Here is a 22,181-nt window from a genome sequence, read left to right as displayed (position 1 = left end):
TGGTTAATGGTTGTGATATATGCTTTGTGAGCTGTAAATAAGTGCTGAAGTGATTAAAGGTTTAGTTCCACTGCCCTCTGAGTGATTAGAGGCCGGTTTCATTTGTTCGCTGATCTTCGTCTCTTATTGGAGGGTCCTTCTCCAATTCTCACTAATAGCCAGAGTGCTATAGCAATGGCAAAGAATCTTGTGTTTCATGCTCGCACGAAGCACATTTAGGTTCATTATCATTATGTCAGAGAGAAGTTACATGTAGGGGAGATCAATATGATCTATGTGTCAACACATGACAAGGTTGCAGACATCTTCACCAAAGTGTGAGTTGGAGAGTGAGAGCAAAGTGTGTGAGCAGGAGAGCAAGAGAGTCGGAGAGTGAGAGCTGAAAGCAACAGTTGCAAAATAGAAGAGAAGAAGTACAACTGAAGAGTGTGATAGGTTTTGTCTAAGTGACAAAACCTTATCCTTCACTAACCGTAGTTAGTGAACTAACTGTGGTTAGGGGGAAAACCCTCTAAAATGAGGGAAAAGTGCCCCTAACCTACTTATTACATTACATTGGTCACTGCTAAATTATAACAATAATTCTAACACCCCCTTGCAATGCCAATGTCATGTACAAGGAAATCATCAATCACCAAAAGGAGATAAGTTCAAGGCACTGCGAAATGCCTCAACTTTTTCATGTGGAAGTGCTTTGGTGAAAATGTCTGCAACATTGTCATGTGTTGACAGCATGCAACTTCCTGACGGCAAGCTGTACGGCGATGTACAACAATGTGTACGGCGATGCAAAAAGTATAGTCCGTATAGATTGTACGGACGACAGGCCTGTACGGATGGGCAGCGATCTGTTGTTCTTGGAGCAGGAAGCTTGCGAGCAACGAAGCAAGGAGCAGGGTCAACCTGCTCTAATACCAAATGTGAGTTGGAGAGTGAGAGCAAAGTGTGTGAGCAGGAGAGCAAGAGAGTCAGAGAGTGAGAGCTGAAAGCAATAGTTGCAAAATAGAAGAGAAGAAGTACAACTGAAGAGTGTGATAGGTTTTGTCTAAGTGACAAAACCTTATCCTTCACTAACCGTAGTTAGTGAACTAACTGTGGTTAGGGGGCAAAACCTCTAAAATGAGAAAAAAGTGCCCCTAACCTACTTATTACATTACATTGGTCACTGCTAAATTATAACAATAATTCTAACACAAAGCACTTCCACGTGAGAAGTTTGAGGTATTTCGCAGTGCCCTAAACTTATCTCCTTGTGGTGATTGATCATTGCCTTGTACACCACATTGGCACTGCAGGGGGGTGTTAGAACTATTATCATATTCTAGGCAGTGGCCAATGTAATGTAATAAGTGGGTTAGGGGCACTTTTCCCTCTTAGAGGTTTTTCCCCCTAACCACAGTCTAATCCCTAACTACGGTTAGTGGATAAGATAAGGTTTTGTCACTTAGACAAAACCCCTCATCTCTCTTTTGTACTCACTTCATTTTAGTCCACTATTCAGCAGACTTACGTTCAGCTCACTCTCTTGCTCACTCTTGCTCTCTTTGTTCTCACAATTTCCTATTTTGCCTATTTTCATTAGATCCCCATTATTACCAATGATGACAATGTCATCAACGTATAAGACTGTGAGAACTATATTGCCTTTGTCATCATGAATTGCATTCATTATAATCTAATGAACTCTCATTCCAGCCCTTTTTAAGAAAATGTTCATCAGTATTTGAATATCAAGAACAAGGTGCTTGTTTCAAAACGTAAATTGGCTTTTGTGGTTTGCAAATCTTTTTCTCCTTGCCTTTTACCTCAAACCCACGTGCTAGTCCATATAGACCTCCTCTTTCATATCACCATCAAGAAAAGTGATTATCCATCTGATAAAGAGGCCGGCCATAATAAGTGGCAAGGTTTATTGTCAATCTGATTGCATTATGTTTGGCTACTAGCAGGTCTCATCATACATTATCAATGCGGGGGAATATCCCTTTAACTTAGTAAGCAAAGCTACACTTATGTTCTCACTAGTACCCAAGCTGCCATTTGGGTTTCGAAAGATTCTGAAATCTCTTGGGTAAACCCAGTGCTTACTAGGCCTTGAAATTGCAACCAAACAACAAATTTTTTTAAGCAAAAATAAAGAAACGAACAGAAAATTAGAAGAAGAAAATCGAAGTGAGAGAGAGAGAGAGAGAGAGAGAGAGTTGAATTAGGTTAAATTCCCATCACAACCTAACCTAACCCTGAAATTTTTTAATTGTAAAAGAAGCCCAAAAGAAACAAAAACTAACGTGCTAACACAAGCAAACAAAGATAAACCCCAAAAGCCAAGGAAAGACAACAAAATAATGGTAATAACTGTTTCCTTGTGCTTGTGTTGGTGTATAAGACAACAAATTATACACCAACACAAGCACAAGGAAACAGTTATTACCATTATTTTGTAATATAACAGAACTAAACTAACAGGTACTAAGGGTACACGGACTCTAAAAATAGAACAAATCTAATAATTAAAAAGAAAATGGGCTAACTTTGGATTTTGATTCTAAGTTCAGGGATCCTAAACATGACCAAAGCCGAAAAGATATAGCAACTACAGCGAACGACAGTGCGGAGTTTCTTCATTACTTTTCTTGCATTATAGCCCTTTCTAAGAAGTAATAGAATTAAATTACTAAATTGAGAGATAAATGCACTCTTACTTGTGCAAAGACGAGAGAACCTATAGAATTGGGAAGTAATCACTCCGTATTTAGCCATATCAGCGATGTTTGAGTCAATGTGAGGCATTCGTATGATATTCAACATAGCATACTCAGGTGGTTGTCGTTTATCATAGATATCAAATTCTAAACCTAAGGAAGATTGGTAATGCTAAGGTCCAAGAAACTACAAAAGCTTCCACTAGCTATACAATTAAGTTCAAGAAACTCTAGAGGATAAATTCCTCCACCAAAAGAGTTTGATCTTTGTACATTGAATTTTAAAGTTTGGAATGTTATGAATCTCCTAACTTGACTAGTTTATAAAGAACAATTGGACAAGTCTCACAAGAGATTAAATGCTACATAAATTAAAAATGTAGAAGTTTGCTAAGAAAACAGCACAATTAGTGCCCATTGGAATACCAATGCTTTGTTGAAATAAAGAGTCTCCTAGAGTTATGAACAAATTATCTAGAAGGAAGTTCAACCAACAAAGGACATCTTAACACCTATAACTTTTATGCACCTTTTCTTTTTCAAATCTAGGTCTTGCTTCTTAGATTTCATCCAAACAAAATCAAAATGCAAGGCTAATTTGTCCACTCTTACAACTTTGTATCTATCAAGATTCTACATCATGTAAGCCTTATGATCATCACTATAGCCAACAACTATACCCCTTAACTAATTTGTTATCCAATTTCCTTATGTTGGCATTAGGGATACAAGCATAGGCCATGCAACCACACATCCTTAGGTATCTATTTTGCGCTTTACACATGTAAAGGCCACGACTTCACATCCCGGTAGGACTTCACATCCCGATCGGGCATCTTCTGCTACCATGTGCACATCTTCATCAGCAGTTTAGAGTACTCTCTTTTCATGGCTGATCACCATGCATTGCTATCTCCAGTATAGCACTTGTCACCTTCAATGTCACCCTTTCTGGACTATCCCTTCAGTGTGTCTCTATCACCTTCAATGTGCTCTACCATCTTTAGTTTGATCTTGGTTTGCCATCTCCAGCATGGCCTATGTTTACTATCTTCAATATGGTCTTTTGTTACGGTCTTCAACACGGTCTCTCTCTTTGCCATCTTCAGCATGGCCATTGTTCTTCAATATCCATCATATCACATCCAGTGACAAGATGTCGGAAGCTAGTGCATAGAGTGGACTTTACGCCAGTGAAGTTAGGAGTTGAATGACTATCTTACCGGAACACCCTCCACTTGGTATTGAATTACCCACATGCCATACGAGATTGATGACACTTCACACATCCACAAAGGTTATTCTATTTAGAGTCTAGCTTTTCTGCTTTTGGCTTTTCTAAGCTTTTCCTATTCTTGTAAAAGCTTTTTCTATTCCTAGCTTTTGAGTTTTCCCTTAGCTCTTCTATAAATTAAGGGCCTTGCCTCACTTCTAGATCATCCTTGGCCTTTGCTCCCTAGCCTCGCTCCATCCTCTTTGCCAAGCCACTCTATCAGTCTTCTCTCTCTCGACGCTTTCTCTCTAGAGCTTTCTCTCTCTAGACACTTTCTCTCTTTAGACGCTTCTCTCTCTAGTAACACCTTCTCTCTCTAGAAGCCGACCTTTAGTCTATAAGGTGTGATTGATGGTTGAGCTATTTCTTTTTTCCCTTTCCAAAATCACTTTTGGCTTTTGGTTGAGCTTGAAGGTGTTTGATTTCATCTCTAAATTGTCTTTTTTTATATTTTTAGACAGTTAGGGTTTTGCCAGTGATTGATATTTTTAGAATTTGAGGTTTCCATACTAACCCTAACGGGTAGAATCCGGGCTCTATCAACTTCAATGTGATCTTCCGTCTTTAGTATGATCTTGGTTTGCTATCTCTAGCATGGACTATGTTTACCATATTCAATATGCTCTTTTGTTACCGTCATTACCACAGTCTTTAGCATGGCCATGGATCTCAGTATCCATAAGAGTCACATCTAGTGACAAGATGTCAGAAGCTAGTGCATGGAGTGGACTGCATGCCAGTGAAGTTACGAGTCATATGACTATCTTACCGGATCACCCTCCACTTGGTATTAAATTACCAATAAACTGGATACTCATGGGCTGGGTTTTGAGATCACTTCCAACTCACGACATTATGTGATCTAGATCTGTCCTCATTGACTAAAGCATTATAGCCTAACACACCAAGGCTCACCCTCAAGGCCATTTAAGGTATTAGGAGTAGAAAAATCGGGTATGGAGAACCCTTGTGATGTGCGAAGCATCATCAATAGCGTACGTTCTGACAGCTAAAAGATGGTTTCAATTTGGTAGAATGTTAGAATCTCACTATGCCCACCTGTGAGCCCCCGATTTGAGGGGACAAGGGGCAGTGAGAGGTAGGAGGGCTGGGGAGAGACCCAGGCCGGCATCGGAGGGAGGATCGCATGGTAAATATAGGCGACCAGCACACGGGCTGGCCGCAGCCTGCAACAGCAGGTATGAGGGGGCTCTAGGCCTCACATGGAGGGACCAGCAGCAGCACAGACTGGCTGCCCAGGGCACCCTTATATAGGGGTCTGTGGTTGGCCAAGTCGGCCCAACCAAGGCCAACCTTGGTCGGTTTATGGGGCCCCTATGGTCGGCCACCAGACAAGGTAACCGACCCTGCTGGTCGGTCATTTGAAGGGACCTGGGCAGAGCCTATAAAAGGCCCACTTCTGCATTCAGCCCAGCATCCAGTGCAATACAGAAAGCCCTTCTCCAAGGCCGTGTTCAGCACTCAGATCTGGGACATTTTTGTGAGACAGAGTTCATCAGTTTTCTCCAGCACCCTGCTGTGATTTGTATTGCTCCCTTAAAGCCATTTTCTGCCCACCATCCGGTGGATGAATATGTGAGAATGGGAGAAAGAGCAAAGGTGAGAACGAGAGCAGGAGAGTGTGAGAGCTGAAAACGTAGTTGCAAAATAGATGAGAGTGTATTACAACTAAATGGAGTGATAGGTTTTGTCTAAGTGACAAAACCTTATCGTTCACTAACCATAGTTAGTGAACTAACTGTGGTTAGGGGGAAAAACCTCTAAGTGAGGGAAAAGTGCCCCTAACCTACTTATTACATTACATTGGTCACTGCTAAATTATAGCAATAATTCTAACACCCCCCTGCAGTGCCAATGTCATGTACAAGGAAAAGATCAATCACCAAAAGGAGATAAGTTCAGTGCACTGCGAAATGCCTCAAACTTTTCACGTGGAAGTGCTTTGGTGAAAATGTCTGCAACATTGTCATGTCTTGACACATAGATCATGCTGATCTCTCCTGCATGCAACTTCTCTCTGACATAGTGATAATGAACCTCAATGTGCTTCGTGCGAGCATGAAATACAGGATTCTTTGCCACTGCAATAGCACTCTGACTATCAGTGAGAATTGGAGAAGGACCCTCCAATGAAAGATGAAGATCAGCAAATAAACGACGCAGCCAAACACATTCAACTGTCGCTATGAAAGCTGCCATGTACTCAGCTTCACATGAAGAGGTAGCCACTGTAGATTGTTTCTTGCTCAACCAAGAAATACAAGCTTTACCCACAAAGAAACAATTGCCACTTATGGACTGCCTAGTGTCATAATCTCCAGCCCAATCTGAGTCACTGTAGGCATGCATCTGCAAATCACCCCCCCTGGGAAACATCCAGCCAAAAGACTTGGTACCTTGCAAATAACGGAAGATGCGTTTTACAGCGTGCCAATGCATAGTTTTTGGGCTGTGCATATATTTGCTCACCTGAGAAATTGCAAACTGAATATCAGGTCGTGTATTGCAGAGATAAATGAGGCATCCTCCAGCCTGACTGTAAAGTGGGACATCAAATGATTCACCTGCTTCATGCATTGTAAGCTTCAGCCCCGGCTCCATGGGAGTAGCTATGAGCTTACAAAATCTGCATGTTGAATCTGTCCAAGAGTTTTTGCACATGCTTGGATTGAGACATACGGATGCCACTTTGCTCTTGAGTGAACTGGATCCCCAAATAAAAGTGTAGCAGCCCCAAATCTGACATGTCAAAAGTGGTCTGCAATTCAGCTTTAAAATCTGCAATATTATCTTCATTGGACCCTGTGAGCAGTAAGTCATCTACATAAAGAATGATGACTAAAATATCCCCCCCATCCTTCTTGATGTAGAGGGTGCTTTCAGTTGGACTGTTGTGCAGCCCCTTGCTGGTCAAAAAGGCATGAATCTTTGCATACCATGCACGTGGGGCCTGTTTCAGCCCATACAAAGCTATATTCAGCTTGCATACCTGAAGTGCATTTCCTGAAATTTCAAAGCCTGGAGGTTGTTTGACATAAACCTCTTCCAACAAGTCTCCATTAAGGAAGGCTGTTTTTATGTCCAACTGATGAACATTCCACTGAAAATTTGCAGCCATTGCAATAATTAACCGGATGGTTGTCATTCTGGATGTAGGAGCAAAAGTTTCCTCATAGTCTATGCCCTTTTTCTGAGCATATCCTTTTGCGACCAGCCTTGCCTTGTACCTGTCAATGGTGCCATCGGGCTTTCTTTTAACTTTGAAAACCCACCGTGTACCTATGGCATGTTTACCTGGTGGCAAATCGACAACTTCCCATGTCTGATTTTTCTTAATGGACTGCAACTCATCGTGCATGGCATTCATCCAATGCACATTATTATGTGCCTCTTCAAATGTCTCAGGTTCCTCTTCATCAAGAAGAGTACCTGCATAAGCTGATTGAACTGAAAGAGCACCTCCCCCATACCTTACTGCACTCCGAGTTCTGCCAGGTAATGGAGCATCAATTTTACTCTCCCTGAGAGTCTGTAACAGCCAATTTGGGACTGTTTTTGCTGCATGTATATCTGCAATTTCTTGCTGAACAACCTCTTCCACCGCTTGTGGAGGTGGTATGACATCATGTGGCTGAATCGGAGCATGTGGAGGTATCTGAAAATTCTGATTTTCATCAGATATATCAACAGGGGAACCCAAGGCAATGGGTAGTAACCCCTCAAAGACATCACCGAAAGAAGAAGGCATATCAAATTCAGCTTAAGTGTGAGCTGAATTTTCTGAAAATATTACATCTCTACTGACAATGATCTTGCGTGACAAGATTGTAGAGACGGTAGCCCTTGCTCTCTGCACTGTACCCAACAAAAATGCATTTGATTGCCTTAGACAACTTATGCCGAAACTCAACAGGCACATGAGCATAAGCAAGGCATCCAAAGACACGGAAATGATCCACAGAAGGCTTTAAGTTTCTTTAATAATATGTTATTAGTACTCCTAAATGGCCAAAATTCTAAAAAGGGTCTACCACTCAAGGGTACAACGCCAACGAAAGATTCAAGGGCCCAACTGTACGGACGACTGATGCCCAACAATACAGATTTGCAGCAACAGTACGGATTGTACGGAAGACGCTCGAAACGAACTGCAGGTGTACGGACGAAATCAGGTGTACGGCGCCACACGTGCGGTACGAACGAACTATACGCAGCTGTACGAAACTATACGGCTAACCGTACAGTCTGGCGACGGGTTGTACGGCCGACGATGTAAGGATAGCGATGACGAACCGTAGGGAAGAGGTTGCAGGCTGTACGGCGCTGCAGTTGTACAGGCGACGATGGCGATGGAGCTGTACGATGACGATGACGATGACGAATGGCAGCACAGGTACTATTCGGGACTGTATGGAATCAGTCCGTATGAATTGTACGGACGATCTGTACGGACAGTGAACTGATGGAGCTGGAGCTTGCGGGCTGGGCTAGAGCTAGAAGCGAGAAGCAGAGAGCAAGGTCAACCCGCTCTGATACCAAATGTGAGAATGGGAGAAAGAGCAAAGGTGAGAACGAGAGCAGGAGAGTGTGAGAGCTGAAAACGTAGTTGCAAAATAGATGAGAGTGTATTACAACTGAATGGAGTGATAGGTTTTGTCTAAGTGACAAAACCTTATCCTTCACTAACCATAGTTAGTGAACTAAGTGTGGTTAGGGGGAGAAACCTCTAAGTGAGGGAAAAGTGCCCCTAACCTACTTATTACATTACATTGGTCACACTGCTAAATTATAGCAATAATTCTAACAGAATACACTCTCTCTCTCCGTCTTTATTTGCTGTTATTTCTGAGTGTGTTTTTGTTGCATCTGTGATCATCTATCTAAGTTGAGTGTGTAAGAGTTGGAGAGATCTTGGGTGGAGGATTGAGTGATTCATTCCCTCCTCATTTCTAACATGGTATCAGAGCACTAGGCTCTCAACTCTTCTTCATCAAAGCACTCTCTAAAGGAAGGAGTCCCTTGGCAGAAAGGCGATTCCGTTTTCAGCTCAAGCTAGCACGGGAGGTCAGTACATCTTTTTTGCTTCAGTTTTTCAGTTTGCTATTCATCGAGATGGATCAGCATTCAGAAGCCTCTACACCCACTGCTCATCCTTCCTCCTCCTCTAGTCATCTTCCTTCTTCATTCATTCCCAATTTTGGTGAAGCTGGAAAGCTCGATGGGACGAACTATCCAATCTGGAAAGTCAAGATCCGAAGCCATCTGGTGGCACGGAAGCTGTGGAAGATAGTGATTGGGACCGAGGTGAAGCTGGAGGACATTGTGGACAAAAGAGGTGATGTTCTATTTGAAGCACATGCGGATGAACTCAATGCATGGGAGGAGAGGGATGCTCAAGCCTTAGCAATGCTAATCGGCACGACAATAGATACTATGATCCCTCATATCCAGTTGGCAGAGACATCTCCAGCGGCGTGGGCCATACTGAAGGAGCTGTATGAAACCGACAATACAGCCCGTATCATTACTCTTCAGCATTAACTTTATAATCTTGATATGAACGAGGGTGATACTGTGCATGACCATCTGACAAAAGTGAAAGTCGTGCAGGACCACAACAGTTGGTCAGAAGGTGGACTCGAGTCCATTGGCGTTGCTCACACTCCACAAGTTGCCACGGAGTTTCAAAAGTTTTGTGACTACGGTCACTGCGGGTCAACGGACTAAGCCACTCACCTTTGAGGAGCTTGGCCCACTACTGCTTCAGGAGGAGGCTCAAGAGAAACTCTTTACGCAAATCGATGAAAAGGCATTAGTGGCCAAAGACAAGCCTGGAAAAGGCAAGTCGAAGGAATTCAAGAAGTCAGAGGACGCAGACCGAAAGAAGAAAATGAAGTGCTTTTACTGTGAAAAGCTTGGCCACTCCGCCAAAGAATGCCGAAAGAAGAAGGTGGATCAGAAGTGGAAGAAAGAAGCCAGAATCAAAGAAGAGCCTAACAATGATTCTGCCAATGTGACGACAAGACAGTTGTTTTTAATCAGTGAACATTGTTTAGCGTATGCAGTCAGTGAAGGAAAAGAGGGTTGGGATGTTGACAGCAGAGCTTCAAAGCACATGTCTAACAGAAAGACTTGGCTCAAAACCATGGAAAGTACACACTCGGATTCTAAAGTTTCTGTCGGGGATAGCCGAACATGTCCTGTGAAGGGCATTGGTAGCATTCCTTTCATTACGACCGCGGGAGAGGAGAAGGATATCTCTGGAGTACTTTATGTACCCAACCTTTGCAAGAACTTACTGTCTGTAAGTCAGATGGACAAGAACAACATGTCAGTTCTCTTTGAGGACGGCAAGGTCACAGTAACATCCAAAGCAAATGAACAGATGGTGGCTCAAGGAGTCAAAGAAAACGGACTGTACTCAGTGCAATGTTGGTTCATGGAGACAACGTAAAGTCCAAACTTTGGCATGAGCGCTTCGGTCACGTCAACTATGGAACCTTGGCTGAAATGTCAAAGTCAAGATGGTGGATGGACTTCCACCCATTACAAGCAATGATGGTGTCTGTAGGGCTTGTCTAGAAGGCAAGCAGCGCAGGGACAAGTTCCCACAAGAGGCCTCGTTTCGGGCCAGCAAACCACTTGAGTTGGTTCATGCCGACATTTGTGGCCCAATGTCTACAGCATCGTGGGCAGGATCCAGGTCCTCACTTCTCTTTGTGGATGATTTCAGTAGAATGACCTGGGTGTATTGCTTGGCTAAAAAGTCACAGGCTTTCGAGAAATTCAAAGACTGGAAGGCCAAAGTTAAAAAGGAGACAGGGGAGAATGTCAAGATATTCCGTACAGACAGGGGGGGAGAATTCACCTCCAATGAGTTCAACACATTTTGTCGCAAGCATGGGATCAAGCGACAACTCACCACAGCATGTACATCTCAGCAGAACGGGGTAGCCGAGAGGAAGCACAGAACCACCATGGAGACAAGGCTTGCTATGATACGAGGGAGGAACCTTTCTAAAGCCTATTGGAGTGAAGCTGTCAATACAGCAGTACACATCCTCAACAGGACCAAGACGAAGGCCGTCAAGGACAAGACTCCATATGAGGCATTTTATGGTAAGAAGCCCTCTATCACTCATCTTCGCATTTTTGGTTCTAACGCATGGGTGCATGTGCACAAGGAAGAGAGGACCAAGCTTGATTCCCGGAGTAGAAAATGTATCTTTGTTGGGTATAGCGAAGAATCCAAGGCCTATCGACTCTTCGACCCAGTAAAGAAGCAGATCCTTATTAGTCAGGATGTCATCTTCGAGGAAAAGGAAACTAAGACCCAGGAGGAGCCTCAGATTGAGGAGGAGGAGATTGTTCAATCCCTGAACCCACCCCGCCCCAGGTTGACCATCCAAGAGGTGGAGAAATCGGACACTGATGTTCCACAAGGTACTGACGAAGAGCAAGATGTTCCAGAAGCAGTTCCAATTCCTCCTCCCACTAAGAAGCAGAAGATGTTGCCCCAACGGTACCTAAGAACATTGGAAGACTCTTGGGTCACCAATATACCTGAGAGTAGTAGTTCCGAATTGCGTCAGTCCCAACGTCTTAAGCAGACCCCATCCTTGAACTTTGCGTTGGTGGCTCAGCTTGAAGAGCCAAGGTCCTTCGAGGAGGCGAAGGACAATCCAAAATGGCAAGCTGCCATGCAGGCAGAGATGGATGCTATCCTGAAGAACAATACCTGGGACTTAGTGGCCAGGCCCCCGCGACAGAAAGTCATCGACACTAAGTGGGTATACAAACTTAAATTCAAATCAGACGGCAGCCTGGATAAGTACAAAGCAAGATTAGTGGTCAAAGGTTTTGCTCAGACTGAAGGCATGGATTTTGATGAAACATTTGCTCCCACAACTCGCATGGTTACTATCCGGACAGTGATTGCCCTTGCTGCCCAATTCCATTGGCCTATTTTTCAAATGGACGTGAAGTCCGCATTCCTTAATGGAACCCTGGAGGAGGAGGTGTACGTAGAGCAACCAGAGGGCTTTCAAGATCCAAGGTCCCCATTAAAAGTCAACAGGTTGAAGAAGGCATTATACGGGCTGAAACAGGCCCCCAGAGCTTGGTACCAAAGGATAGATGTATTCTTTCAGAAGATAGGACTAAGTCGGAGTCCTTCTAAGGCAAACCTCTACTTGTTCATTGAGAAGGGGTTGCGATTGGTACTCATCCTCTATGTTGATGATCTTATCTTAACAGGTGACCATGTCAATGACTGAGTTTGAGATGATTGACCTTGTTGGAATATGGAAGCAAGAACTAGAAACTAGAAATGAAATAACAAGATTGAAAGACAAGAAATACCTTGAGAAGAGTGTAGACAAGACACAAGCTAGACTGATAGATTGCAATGATGTGACCCATGAATATATGGGCCAAAGTACAAGACATAAAGCAAGAGTGCTTATGGGATAATTGTAGAGGTGCCACATGGCACACACTCAAGACACAAAGACTAGACTAGACTTAGACAAATGTACACTAGGAAATAGTACACTTAGTGTGCACTTATCTCCAACACCCTCCTTAAGTGGACACTAGGAGTAAGACAGAAAGACAAGACTAGAAGACATACATAAAGACTGATAGACTGAGAGACAAGATAGAAGACATGACAAACAAAGATCCTGAGACACCCCTCCTCAAGTGATATCCTCATATGGGTCCACAAGGGTAGGGACAAGATGGATCTAAAACAAAACATAGTCAGATTGAAAGACAGATAGATTGATAAGACTAGATAGACAGAAGACTAACTGTAGTCAAACAGAAAGACCACGACACTAGAACCCCTTGACCTACATCATCGGTGGTCAAGGTGGTAAACAAGAAATAGAAGTAATCAGAAAGCCCACTTCTCATCATATGAGGAAGGAACAACAGGATCTGTTGATGGAGATGCTGCAGCAACATGGGCTGAGGTAGATGCAGGGCCTGATGTAGAGGGTTTGGAGTAGCAGTCCCTCTCCCGGTGATTATCATGGCCACAAATGGTGCATGGATGAGCCTTGAAACATTCCTTCTCCATATGATTAGTTTTGCCACAATGAGTGCAAGGCTTTCTTACCTTAGAACTTCCTTTCTTTGCTAAAAATGCAATGTCAGTTACCTTTCGTTGTTGAGTTCTTTCTTCCTCTTGGAGAGCATTGATGATACCCTCAAGAGAAGGATTATTGTGATACTTGAAGGTAGTGACAAGAGTAGCATAGGTGTCAGGTAAGCTTTTGAGAAGCACAGCAATAGCAATATCTTCGGAGATGGGAGACTTGACTGACGCAAGCTGAACCATAAGACTGCGAAGATAATTGACATGAGAGGCTATAGTAGCTCCTTCCTGCATATGTAGATCAAAGAATGAGATCATAAGTGCAATCTTAGAGTTTTTAGATCGGGGTCCAAAAAGGGTATCCAAAGTGATCCATGCTTGAGGAGCAGACTGTATGTCGGAGATGTGATGAATGTAATCATCTCCAAGGCCGAGCAAGATGATAGCATAGGCTTTGTCGTTCTTGGCAGTGACAACTTGCTCAGTGTCGGGACCTTCGGGAGCAGCACGGTGAACAATGTCCCAAAGACCTTCTTTCATAAGATGGCACTTGATTTTGATTTGCCAAGTATGAAAGTTGGACCCATTGAATTTGTCGATAGATATGAGAGAATGAGAGGAAGATGCCATGTGGGAAGGTCTTACCTCTTGCTAGGATGCAAGGGCAGTGTCTATTCCCTTACAATATTGCAGAAATAAATGAAAGGAGAGATCCAAGAAGCCGGTTCTCTCACCACTTTGTCAAGGCCATAGCATATGATAGCCCATCGAAGCAGGAGGAACCAACAAAAAAAGAGAGACTGCTCAGCAAACTGAAAGAGGCAAAGCACAGTACCTTAATCCCAGGCAGAGGCAGAGGTGCAAAAAGGGGCGCAGTCCAGGAGGTCGAACAGATGGCACAGATCTCCGTGAAGATGGCGCAGATCTCGAACAGCAGCTGAAGAAGTGCAACCTGTGCAGGTACGGATTCCGTACAATCGTACGGACTATACGGACAGCAGGTACAGATTCCGTACAGTCGTACGGACTGTACGGACACTCTCGTACGTTGATGCAGGTGCAGGAGCGGGAGCTGATGGGCGCAGATCTGGAGCTGAACTGCGCAGATCTGGCGCGGAACTGCACAGATCTGGCGTGCAGATCTGGCGCGGAACTGCACAGATCTGGCGCGCAATGGCGTGCTGTGATGGCGGGGCAGAAAGAGGCGGGCAGATCTGAGCAGGAACGATAGCAACATGAAGAAGACGAGCAGAAAAAGGAGATGGCGACCAGCTGAGTGGAGCAAAAGTCTAAGAAGAGGCGGCTATGGCTACAGCAGACTGAGGAGAGAGAAGAGGAATCTACATGGCTCTGATACCATGTTGGAATATGGAAGCAAGAACTAGAAACTAGAAATGAAATAACAAGATTGAAAGACAAGAAATACCTTGAGAAGAGTGTAGACAAGACACAAGCTAGACTGATAGATTGCAATGATGTGACCCATGAATATATGGGCCAAAGTACAAGACATAAAGCAAGAGTGCTTATGGGATAATTGTAGAGGTGCCACATGGCACACACTCAAGACACAAAGACTAGACTAGACTTAGACAAATGTAGACTAGGAAATAGTACACTTAGTGTGCACTTATCTCCAACAGACCTTGGGTTATTACACTACTTCCTTGGGATAGAAGTGAAGCAGATCAAAGACAGGATCTTCATTTCATAGAAGAAATACTGCAGAGAACTTCTGAAGAGATTCCAAATGGAGGATTGCAGGACAGCAATAACTCCCATGGAGGTCGGACTCAAGCTAAGTGTTCACGACGCATCTCAGCCGGTCGATACTCCTTTGTACCGACGATTGGTAGGAAGCTTGCTTTACCTTACCAATACTCGACCTGATATTTGTTATGCAGTTGAGCTATTATGCCAGTTCTCTGCTTCTCCCAGGAAGAGTCATTGGGATGCATGTTTACGGGTGCTGAGGTATCTAAAGGGTACTTGCACCTACGGGATCACCTACACCAAAGGCATCAAACTAGGCGGGTTCTGTGACAGTGATTGGGCGGGTGATGCTAACACCAGAAGATCAACAACACGGTATTGCTTCTTACTTGCATCTGGTGCCATCTCTTGGCTGAGTAAGAAGCAACCCACAGTGGCCCTTTCATCTACCGAGGCAGAGTACAGAGCCGCATGTACAGCAGCTTGTGAGACACTGTGGTTGAGGTGGATTCTGGAGGACATGGACATGAGTCAGAAGGACGCAACAGTGCTAATGTGCGACAATCAGAGTTGCATAGCCATTGCCAAGAATCCAGTGTTCCATGCGCGGATCGGACCAAGCACATCGAAGTTCATTACCACTTTGTTCGAGAGCTCATCATCGACGACGTGATCGAGCTCATGTACTGCCCGACCGTCGACAACTTGTCCGACCTCTTCACGAAGGCCCCTCCCTCGAGAACAGATGGAGCACCCATCAGACGTATGGGGATTGGCCTACAGTTGTGACATTGAGGGGGGGTGTTAGAATCTCACTGTGCCCACCTGTGAGCCCCCGATTTGAGGGGACAAGGGGCAGTGAGAGGTAGGAGGGCTGGGGAGAGACCCAGGCCGGCATCAGAGGGAGGATCGCATGGTAAATATAGGCGACCAGCACACGGGCTGGCCGCAGCCTGCAACAGCAGGTATGAGGGGGCTCTAGGCCTCACATGGAGGGACCAGCAGCAGCACAGACTGGCCGCCCAGGGCACCCTTATATAGGGGTCTGTGGTTGGCCAAGTCGGCCCAACCAAGGCCAACCTTGGTCGGTTTATGGGGCCCCTATGGTCGGCCACCAGACAAGGTAACCGACCCTGCTGGTCGGTCATTTGAAGGGACCTGGGCAGAGCCTATAAAAGGCCCACTTCTGCATTCAGCCCAGCATCCAGTGCAATACAGAAAGCCCTTCTCCAAGGCCGTGTTCAGCACTCAGATCTGGGACAGTTTTGTGAGAGAGAGTTCATCAGTTTTCTCCAGCACCCTGCTGTGATTTGTATTGCTCCCTTGGAGCCATTTTCTGCCCACCATCCGGTGGATGAATATACTCTCTCTCCGTCTATATTTGCTGTTATTTCTGAGTGTGTTTTTGTTGCGTCTGTGATCATCTATCTAAGTTGAGTGTGTAAGAGTTGGAGAGATCTTGGGTGGAGGATTGAGTGATTCATTCCCTCCTCATTTCTAACATAATAAAAGTTATTTTCTTTTCTTGCTTTTCTAGGATTTAAGCTTTATTCTATTTAGAGTCTAGCTTTTCTGCCTTTGGTTTTTTTTCTCCAAGCTTTCCTTGTTCTTGTAAAAGCTCTTTCTATTCCTAACCCTAGCTTTTGAGTTTGCTTTTTCTCCCCTAGCTCTTCTATAAATTAAGGGCCTTGCCTCACTTCTAGGCTTGTTCCTCCCATTCCTTTCCTCATTCCATCAGCCCTCTTTGCCAAGCCACTCTATCAGGCTTCTCGACGCCTTCTCTCTGATGCTTCTCTCTCTAGATGCCTTCTCTCTAGATGCTCTCTCTCTCTAGACACCTTCTCTCTCTAGACCTTTAGTCTATATTGATGGTTGAGCTATTTCTTTTCTCCCTTGTTTCAAAATCGTTTTTCACTTTTGGTTGATCTTGAAGGTGTTTGATTTTATCTCTAAACTGTATTTTTTAAATCTTTAGACAGTTAGGGTTTTGCCTGTGTTGAAAAGATTGATTTTTCCAGAGTAAGGTTTCTATACTAACCCTAACGGGTAAAATCTGAGTTTCCTATGTTCTAAGGGATAAGAAAAAGAACCAAGACCATTTCTATGGCTTTCTCCACCTGGTACCGGGCCAGGGACTGCCAGTCATTATGTTCTTGGATGATTCTCAATCATATGTATATCTGAGTCCCACTTTAGAAAGGAGATGTTGTAATATTCCTATTTTGAGTCTTGATCTAGAACTCTGGACTTCCCAGAAGGGGTTTTGTCCAAAGATTTGTACTACCATTGTAGTGAGGCTAAGCATCATTAAATTTTTTTAAAAATACAATTGGATTTACCCAGTTGGGGGGAGCGGCCTCATTCTCACCCAGTCGGGTGCTGGTGTACTTGTCTCTATCTTTTATTTTCCTGTTGTTATGTTGTGTGAATGCATTTAAAGTTGTGGTATTTTAATGTAGAATTTGTAAAAGTTCTAAAACTTTAGGTTTATTAAGTTATTCGACTGGAAATCACGCTTCTGTGTAAGCACGACTCTGACACATGAGATATGAAAGTGCCAGCCAAAGAATATGCCTTTCATACTTTATGCAAAGCTAGCACCGAGAAGATTGCCTCGACTGCTCCAGCCGCTCCCAGCAAGTGGCCTGTTGCACCCTGAAAAAATCATTAGATCAGAATCACGCAAACTAAATTTTAACAGGAATTTAGTCAAACACCGATCTGCTGATCTGAAGTGTCACCAAAGTAGGGTGCAGCTTAACAAGGTCGTCTCACCTTGGTTGAGGACAGAACCATATTGCCAGAGACAGCATGCTCTCCAAAAAGTTCCTCTATTGCTCTAGCTTCAACAGCATCCCCTGAATCAAGTGACACAGCACTGTAAAGCTTGAACTCATCAATTTAGCTAGATGATATGAAAATGCATTTTAAAAAGGCATGTCACTAGGAGTTTTACCCAAGGGTGTAGAAGTTGCATGTGCATTGATGTAGTCCACCTCTTCTGGTTGCAAGCCTGCCTGTGAAACCAAAAACATATATAAAATAAAAGCAGGATGGCTAAATTTCACAATATGTGCTACCTCATTCGAGGCCACAAAATATAATTGAAAACCTGCTCAAAACCTACATGAAAACTAGTCATGTTTAACTTCTATCCCAATTCGAGAGGGAAGAATGAGCTACTAGCATCACCTAGAACACATAAAGATTAACACAGCAGATAGGATCCATGGGAGCTTAGACTATACTACAAAATGTTCTTTAATAAATCAAAATAGGATTTGCATATTCTACTTCCTCATTGCAACTGCCGCACTATTGTTTGATCTTCACATTCTGAATACTAAAATGATGTTTTGTATTTAATTTCAGTACTAATAACATCTGCCAAAGTTTACTTGCTACACATATCCAATGGTTATATATATTGTAAGAATAGTGCACACTTGATTATTTAAAAAATAGTCTAGACTAACCTGAACCAAAGCTCGTTGCATGGCCAACAAGGCTCCTCGACCATTCTCAGAAGGCTGTGTTATGTGATGTGCATCGCCTAGCAACAGCAATGTCTATAATGAATAACTCTGTTGACGGAAAAACTTCAACTTGAATACTATCAGCAAAAATTAAACTATAATTATTTTGGCTTTATAGTCACATCAAAAAGGACTCGCTTGCATTCCATACAGGCAGGAATATGGTTCCTGTGGAACTCTCCCAAAGGATTTTTTATGGAGAAGGAAAAATGTAAGAGAAATAGGTCTGGCCCTCTGGAAACTAATCACATCCCATCTAGTATAATCTATTATAATGTAAGAGAAATAGGTTTGGCCTTCTGTAAATTAATCACATCCCCTCTATTATAATCTTCACTTTTTAAATCCACCATAGGAAGCAAATAGCCCCCTTTCAGCCCACAAAATGTCACGGAATCAGATTCATCCCCAGAAATACAAAGAAATATTTGGTTTTGACTCTAGTCAAAGAGAGCTGACTCCCGTCAACAAGAGAAAGTTTCTATCATTTTTATTAACGTACTTGGTGGGAAAGCCCATAGAGGACTAGGATTAGTCAAGAGCACAAGAATGCATGTATTAACTACAATTTAATGTGTGAATGGTGTTGTATATATCTAGATGAATCCAGCAACATGCTCAAACTCATCCTCTAAAAACACAACATAGTGCAGTTTCAATCTCATGATAGCCACTCGTAAGGTTGAAAAGCATAAACTCCATCACACATAGCACACTGACATCATGAGCGCACAACAGTGGGTGCAGACCATAGTATAAAACATATACTCTCACACATACAAATCCACACACCCACACATACTTGAGCATCCATTAAGTCTTTGTACTAAGTTTCTGTCGGTACTCCGGAGGTGAAGGGCAGACTTAGCCATGACGAAGGCTAGCACTAAAGGAGAAGGCTAATCAAAAAGTAGTCCAAAATCTCTTCATTCAAGCTACAATTGCTTGTGAAAACCAAACAGATTCATTTTTGAGTTAATGGCATAGACTCGGAGAGTGATAAATTGCCCACTTTTTAAGGGGGAAAACCATAAAAAAAGAGGCACCCACACAAACAACAGACAATTACAAATAGTGGAGCACCCAATCTTTGGAGAAAGCTCTTGCTTTTCAATAAAGCCATCCTATTTTGGCCAAAGCACCAACAAGCTAGACTTTTGTAAAAGCATAGGTTGGCTTCCAGGCCTATAAATTCAGGAGCTCTCGAGCTCTCAAGCTCATTTGAGCTCTTTCAGTCTTCATGCTCTCCAGCGGGGGCTGTATCAATGGCCGTTATCTGCAACCTCTTGCTTCACTTGTTGGATCATCACCCTCTAGGAAGAGTGATGAGGCTGGCTTTGATACCACTGAAACTGAAGCTCACATTTTCCAATAGAACTTAGCAAATCACATGCTTTGATTCAAGGGCAGAGAGAGAGAAAGAAACAAACAAACAAACAACGATATTTAACGTCCGCGGAACACCTCATGGGCCTACGGGACAAGGTACAAAGTACACCAAAAGGATGATCTCATACAAGCCCCAGTAAGCTGGAGCAAAGGGCACGCTAAGGCCCTTGCTGAGTGCTAATACTACTAAGCTAAAAAACGAAAAAATGAAAAACTTGATAAACTGGTCAATAGCTCAAACAAAATCAGATATAATCCGGAGACTCGGGCTCAGAAGCCAAAGCCCAGCACCATGGTGGCTCGCCTGTGACCAGTGAAAATGTCTCGGATCTACATTTGTTGGGCTGTGTCATGTTGTGGCGGAGGGGGACGTGGTCTCCTCGATCTCTGAACCTGTTGTTCAGAGTAACCCCTCGCCTCGGGCGGTCTCCTTTGAGGAAAGCTATGATAGGACTGTAGGCCATCTCCTGGTGGTTCTAGTGATGACCTATAGACCATGGTATGTGCCTTGTAGGCATAAATATAGGCACTTGTAGTGTTTGTGTCTTTTAGGCCACATAGGACACTTAGTCCTATGTGACACCTAGGACACTTAGTCCTAGGTCTAGGTACAAGTACCTTGTACACTCTTTTTCTATCTATCCTAGTTGATGTGACGGCTGATTATCATCGACTCTTTGTATTCTCTCTTTTGCCTATCGATCCTACAGTGGTATCAGAGCAAGGCTTGACTCGTCTTCCTGCCCCGAACTCCCTGCATTCCCTTCCGTACAGTTGTACGGTACGAACAACTGTACTCAGCTTGCACACACGAACGACCGTACTCAGCCTGCGTCGTACATCTCTCCGTACAAGCGTATGGAAGGTCTGGTACATGTTCTATACTGCATTCAGTACTTGCACCGTACAACCCGTACGTGAGCGGACGTACAGATCCGTATCTGCATCGCCGTACAGCAGATACGGACTGTGACTCCGTACATTTTCGTACTTGGCTCGCCGTACCTGCACGTGGGAACGTACATGCTCCGTACAGTTTTCGTACAGCGTACCAACAATGTACCTGTTCAATACAACGTACTTGCCTCGTAACTGCATCCGTAAATCCGTACGTTGGATTCAGTCCCTTGCTCCATACAACTACTGTACAACTGTACATTCTGCTCCGTACACTATACCGTACAGTCACGTACCTGCTATGTCCGTACAGATCATACTATTCTCGAGATTTCAGTACAGGTTTGGCACGTGTGAAATTATTTGCAGAGTATTCTCAAAATTTGGGGCTTTTGAGGGCTTTTGCTCTCCTTATCTTCCTTCTACTGTTTGAAATCTTCTCAAGCCATTTCAACAGCTTGGAAAGCCTACATTTTGAGGTTCATACTTTGGGACATGTGCACTTTTGCAGTCAATTTGTGGACAGCAAGTCCTAATTTTGCAGTTGCAAGCCTTGAGGCTTTTTTTTTCTGCAATTTCTCTTTTGATTGCAATACATTGGGACAGATTGGAGAACATTGAGTCACATTTGCAGGACATTGAGTCAGATTTTTTCAGACATTGAGTCTTTTCTGCAGGACATTCAGTCAGATTATCATTCATTGGGTCACATTTGCAAAAATTTCAGCAAAATTTGGGGCTTTTCTGCATTTGCCCTCTTTTTGGCCTATTTGCCCTCATTAAATTTGGGGCTTTTTCCAGATTTGCTGTTTTTGCAGTGAACATTGCCTGCCACAGTCACATTTGGGTCAGATCTGCATTTGCCCTTTGTTTTGGGTTGGAAATTTGCAGATATTTGCTGTCATTTTTGGACAGCCAGCTTTTTGCAGTGATAGCCTTGAGGCTTTTGGGTTTTCAGGTCTCTTTCAGGGTATCACATTTGCTATGGCTGGGAACAATCAAGATCTATTTGGCGTTCTGCGTGAAGATGATAAGTTGGATGGCACCAACTATCCGATGTGGTCTTATCTCATGAAACATATTCTTGTTGCAAAACATTTGTGGAATATTGTTTCTGGGGTATTTGAGGCCAGCCAATGCCACTGTGGTTGCCCATACTGCCGGTCCCTCTGCAGGGGGTACTACTCCTGATGCCTTATCCTTTAGCACTCCTGCTTCTGCTCTTCCAACTCAGGAACAGTCAAGATGGGATGCAAGAGATACAAATGCACATTCATGTATGCAAGAGAATCATTGTTCCACACATCCAGTCTTGCAGGACAGCAAAGGATGCTTGGGACAAATTGGCTTCTCTCTATCAGATTCGCAATGAAGCACGTGTTGCATATTTGAGAAGGCAATCACAGGAAGTCAGTATGAATGAAGGTGACTCTATGGATGCATACCTGACAAAGGTCAAGGACCTCATGGAACAACCTGCCAACATTGATGAGGTGGTGCCAAATTCACAGCTTGTCAGTACCACACTAAATGGACTGCTAGATACA

General features: G+C 43.6%; 1 protein-coding gene and 1 pseudogene across 1 annotated transcript in view; both read right to left on the bottom strand.

The window, feature by feature from the left end:
* Window positions 1-22,181, bottom strand: part of LOC147899180 (Beta-ketoacyl synthase) — an 83,442-nt gene that overhangs the window by 14,372 nt on the left and 46,889 nt on the right. Inside the window, exons 10-13 of the mRNA XM_087378381.1 lie at window positions 18,289-18,365; window positions 17,769-17,829; window positions 17,588-17,670; window positions 17,396-17,467 (exon numbers count right to left, since the gene is read on the bottom strand). Coding sequence (XP_087234507.1) covers window positions 17,396-17,467; window positions 17,588-17,670; window positions 17,769-17,829; window positions 18,289-18,365 — 293 coding nt within the window. The remainder of the gene's footprint in view (window positions 1-17,395; window positions 17,468-17,587; window positions 17,671-17,768; window positions 17,830-18,288; window positions 18,366-22,181) is intronic.
* Window positions 2,527-4,639, bottom strand: LOC147899181 (uncharacterized; annotated as a pseudogene).

The sequence above is a fragment of the Dipteris shenzhenensis genome, chromosome 8 (genome assembly GCF_047967505.1).
Source record: "Dipteris shenzhenensis isolate YYH24624 ecotype China chromosome 8, Dip_SZ_1.0, whole genome shotgun sequence".
In the NCBI taxonomy this organism is placed as follows: Eukaryota; Viridiplantae; Streptophyta; class Polypodiopsida; order Gleicheniales; family Dipteridaceae; genus Dipteris; species Dipteris shenzhenensis.
The sequence above is the reverse complement of the archived record's forward strand: the minus strand, read 5'-3'. Positions and strand labels throughout refer to the sequence as shown.